We start from the raw sequence: 5,332 nt of genomic DNA on the forward strand, positions 1-5,332 counted from the left end.
AGGGCTAAAGTTAGATACTCGTGCGCAGTAACGTTACGTTCTTAACGTTCGTAATTAGGAAAATATGTAAATAGCCTATTAGGAAACAATAATCACATCCATGCTAAATTATAATGGCCAAAGTAGGCTATGGCTGTAGGCAACTAGCCTCTAAAAAATAAGGTGTAAACCTAATCCTAAACTAAACGTCCAGGAGGCCCTATATTTCTCCATAAACCAATGGTGGATCCGCGTCACCTGCAATGGAGGGAGGTTAATTAGTGAAATGGAACGAGATAATTGTCAATTGTGGAGATACATATGGACATGTCACCTACCTGAATCCTGGGGAAGGATGATGGGAACGGAGATGGAGGGTCGGCTGTATGTGGCCTCTCCGCTGCAGCTCCAGCTTCTCCCGCTTAATTAGGACCATCTCCTCTTGTATGGCAGTGGACCTTTCCATGTAGCCAACCATCTTCTCCTGTATGGCAGTGGACCTTTCCATGTAGCCAGCCATCTCCCGCAGCACCCCCAGCTTCTCCTTCTCAGAGGCCATCAGGGCCTCACTGCAGGTGCAGCGGGTCAGTAGTGGCCGGCTGATGCCACCCCGCATGCGGACACTGGGTTGGCGCCTGGGGAGTGGCGGGGGTGGGTTGACGTCGGGCAGACTGCTGTTGCTGGGGGCCGGGGAGGTTGGTGGCGCTGCTGGGGTCCCGCTCCCGGATGGCTCATCCTCTCCCGAGAGCCCCTCATCCCCCAACACATCAATCCCCCCAGCAATGCCTTCACTGGCGTTCCTCCCTATGATGGCGAGGACCCTCCCCTCGTCAGGGGTGAGGGTAGTGTCGCCAGGTGCACCACCACCCGTGCCCTAGCTTGCTCGCCTCACACTCGCCCCCTTCCTCTTCGTGTGGCTGGCGAACTCGTGCCACTTCTTCCTCACCGCCTGCCAGTTTCGCAGGCCACAGGGACTGGAGGGCGCCATGGATGTGGCGATGGCCTGCCAGATGCGTCTTTTGCAGACCAAGTTGTTGCGCCCTTTCTTGCCGCCAAGCAGGGAGGAGTGATGCTGCTCGACTTTCTCGAGCAGGGTGGCCATCTCGGCTCCGGTAAACGCCGCTGTCCGTTTTCCACGCGCTCTCTTGGAATCTGCCATTCTGTCTCAATGTGTGCAACTACCCACGGGACATTATATAGTCTGATTAGCTGTGCGTAATTGGATGTGATTGCTAGTACGCCTGTCTGTCATCACACACACCTATGTGATAGACATGACAGGGCTTTGTGTGTGCAATCAGGGGAGGCTCCACCTCCTAGTATATATCAAGACGTTTCCCAGTCACACATTTGTGAGATATACCATGGCTGCCAGACAGCTTATTCTCGCTGGAAACCAACAGCGTCGCCGTGAGCGAAGCCAGACAGTGTTTGTGAACGCATTTGTGCGTCACCACTTCAGCCCCCTTGACGTGCTGTCTGACCGGGCTCTCCAACGGAAGTACAGGCTGCCCCGCAGTGCGATCCAGCACCTGATCCAGCTTGTGGTTCCACAGATCCGGAGGGCAACCCGCTGCAACTACGCGCTCAGCCCGGAGGTGCAGCTCCTCGCTGCACTGCGTTTTTACGCAGTGGGGAGCTTCCGGGAGGTGGTGGGGGACGGCACCGGCCTCAGCAAAGCGTTGGTGTTACGGAGTGTGGCAGCCGTGACACCGATCCTCCTGCGCCATGCCCGGCAGCACATTAAGATGGCCACCACGAGGGAGGATGTCCGTCAGGTGCACCAAGGATTCCATGCGATGGCTGGGATCCCCCGTGTGCTAGGTCTGGTGGATGGCACATTGATCCCGCTCCTCAACCCATCCCTGGTGGACCCGAGCTGGATCTGCAGGAAGCATTTTCCTGCCGTCAACACTCAGGTGGTGGACCATGATGGCCTGATTGTTGACATCGTTGCCAGGTGGCCAGGAAGCATCCACGACAGCTTCGTTTGGGCGAACTCGGCTGTGGGGCAGAAGGCTGGCAGGGGAATGTTCGGCAGGAGCATCTTCCTCGGGGACAGTGGCTACCCCCTCCGCAGCGACCTGATAACCCCTGTCATGAACCCGGCATCACCAGCGGAGGAGGCGTTCAATGAGGGTCACACCCACACCAGGACCCATATTGAACGGGTGTTTGGCAGGTGGAAAGCACGCTTCCGCTGCATCCATCGATCATCAGGTGGGCTGCGCCTGTCCCCAAGGAAGTCCTGCCAAGTCATCGTGGTGACGGCTATGCTCCACAACATAGCTGTGCGCGCCGGGGCAGACGAGCCGTCTGCTGTGGATGATGAGGACCATGACAACCCACCACCACCTCCCCTCCCCAACGAACCCCGAGCAGCACTCCACCAAGCCGGTCTCCGGGCCAGACAGGAGATCATCAACCTCTTCTGATTTCGGACTTCCCCACTTCCCCACCCTGTTACTTTGCAGTCACCATGCACAACCAGTCCACTGAGCACCTGAACACCAGCCCCCCACACCCCACACCCCTACCCCCACCCCAACCACCACCAATTAAATATAAAATAAGGCCACACGTGTTATACTTATTACTTACCGGCACACCCGGGCAGTGCTGGCTTGGCTTGTGTGCACACAAAATAAACTTAAGAATTTAGAAATGTTACAGGTGTGGAGTGTAACTCCAATGATTTCTACTGGGGAGTTGTTGACCCAAAACAACATGCAGACGGAAGGTTAAAAACAAGATTTATTATACTTACTAAAACACAAGTTAAGAACAGATTAAAATGTCTCAGTGTTAAAAGAGTCCATGTCAAATCCAGCGAGCTAAGAGTCCCGTTCCGGGCTCCGCCTCCCTCCCTCGGCCTCACTCGCGGCTCCTGCGGGATGTCAGCTGTTCTCCCGGTTCTTGCACTCTTGCGACCAGGCCGTAGGCTTGCAAACCGTAACCGGTTTCAAGCCAATTTTCTGATGTCTGTCTCATAGGGTCTGTCTTTGCCAAAGTGCCCCATGGTTGGGGTAGTAGTACCGGCAAGAATTTCAATCCACTTTCACCCCTGATTCATACTAAAATCAAAACTTTAAAGTCAAGTAATTTATTCTCCACATCCTCTTATTTCACTCAAAGGCCTTTTTGCACCCGAAAACGAGGAAATTCCTACCCTGTTACATAGCCTACGCATGGCAAATTAGAAAAGAAAAGTGTGGATTCAGCCCGCAATTAGTATTATAATCGCGTTCTGGCGCCTCATTTCCCCGCGCGTTATTCTCAGTGTTGTTTTATTGTAGGACGCCACTTGTTACATCAGAACTTCATCTGGGAGCAGGTAATTATGTGGAACAATCGATTAGCCTGGCATCGATTGTTTTGAATCCAGCACTGAGGGGGTGGACAGCTCCCATTAAGAACGTTCTTTCAACCCTTCTTAAGAACGCCACTAAGAAGGTGTTCGGGAAACACTCGTAACTTAAGGATCCTTCTTAGCCGAACCCTTCTTAAGAGCGTTCTTAACTCCTTAAGAACGTTCGCTATCGGGAAACGCGGCCATTGTCACCATCCCTTATGTAATCTATTACTGGGGAAGGCGTGTCCCAAATATCCAATGGAAAACAGTTTGGACCTTATCCTCAAGATACTTCATCACAAACAAACCTCGAGATGTCTGTTTCAAACTTCTCCATCGATGCTATCCAACAAGACATTATTTGCAAAAAATCAGAAATGACATTGATGTTAATTGTTCTTTCTGTGGTCTTGATAGTGAAACAACCACACACTTATTTTGGAGCTGTCCTTACACTGTTACTTTTTGGAAAGAATTTGCCCAATATATTTGTTGTACCATCTATCCTCAATTCTCATTACTAAACAAAGATGTGCTGTTTGGTTTTTATGAGGTTTGCAGTTTAGAACAAAAACAGTATTATATTATAAATCTTTTTATTATCTTGGCTAAATTCCACATTCACAAAAGTAAATTCTATGACAGAAAACCTTTATTTAAAATAAACTACATACAAACTATTTAGCACTCTTCAAGCTCCAAAGCCCTAAAAACAATTAATATATGTAAACTATATAATTGTCTTAACTGCTGAACCAGTTTTTTTTTTTTTATTCTCTTTTATTATTTTATTTGTATTGTACTTAAAATTGAGTTACCTCTTAACCCCTGTCATTTGTGATGTTATTGTGATACTTTTGCTTCACATATTGTGATTTGTATTGTTATATTACTACGTTGTCAATAAATACACTATTAAAAAAATAATTTAAAAAAGGGTATTAGGGATGGGCGGATCGATAATGCAGTATCGATACTTCGATATTCACAAGCTACTCATTTGTTATCGATCCCTTTAGAGAAATATCGATATTATATTCATTACGTTCAAACGTTTTCAGTACTTTTGTATAATGTTTTGCCAATCGAAAGTCCTGAGCTGGCTGTGTCACATGACTGTAAATCTGTGACATGATTGGCCGCACACACTTCCATGGACCGCAAAATCAAATCATTAACGTTTGACATAATAGCGGAAAGAAAACGCAGTGTTGTCTGGTGCTACTTTTCCCCACTTGATAAGAATTTAGGGTGCCACCCCTAAAATCTGACTGGTCACCCCAGTGCCACCCCAAAGGTTGTCAGTCGGTTTTAACAAAGACAGTCTTTTGCGTTTTGCCGCCACTGTATAAAAGCTTCAAAATCTGCGTCAAAAGCCCGGCTGTCAGAAGCGCCAATCTGATTGGGCACCCAATTGCCTGTTTTGGCAGTCAATCTGTTTTTAAAAAGGCACCGTTTTTCCCGTTTGCAAGGCTGGAAAATGTGCGGCAAAAATCGTGAGCGGAATTTGAAGCTTTATTTTGCTCTTGTCAGGGTGACAGGTTAAACATTTTGAATCTTATGGTTGAAATATGAATATTAAGGTTATGGTTGAAATATCATCATTAAGTAACATCAAACTAGCTAGCTAGCTAGCGTTAGCTGACTAGTGACTGGAAGACTAGTGACTAGATACTTATTTTCAACAAGAAATAAATTACTTGAATGCTGTGTTTGTTTAATATAATATACCCCCCTTGTGTCCTACTAGCTAACTAACTAGTCAACTAAATCTATATAGCCAAATCGCTAATTTATCTAGTTAGTCAGGTGGCGTAACCTTAGTATTAAATTAGCGAGCTAGTTAGATGGTCAGACAATAACTCGCTAGCTTACGTTAGCTAGAATGCCAGCGCGTATTATCGACCTGCTACGCGCGATAAACAGCAAAACATTAAGGTATTTACTACTGCCTTTCCACAAAAGAAAACTGACATGGCTGCAAATAAAACAGCCATTAGG

General features: G+C 47.7%; 1 protein-coding gene across 1 annotated transcript; it reads left to right on the top strand.

Moving 5' to 3' along the window:
• The first annotated feature begins 1,343 nt into the window (after positions 1-1,343).
• On the top strand, positions 1,344-2,414 carry LOC133132477 (putative nuclease HARBI1). Its single transcript, XM_061247969.1, has one exon. The coding sequence runs from the start codon at positions 1,344-1,346 to the stop codon at positions 2,412-2,414; it is 1,071 nt and encodes a 356-aa protein (XP_061103953.1).
• The last annotated feature ends 2,918 nt before the right edge of the window (positions 2,415-5,332 follow it).

This window comes from Conger conger, chromosome 1 (genome assembly GCF_963514075.1).
Source record: "Conger conger chromosome 1, fConCon1.1, whole genome shotgun sequence".
NCBI lineage: Eukaryota > Metazoa > Chordata > Actinopteri > Anguilliformes > Congridae > Conger > Conger conger.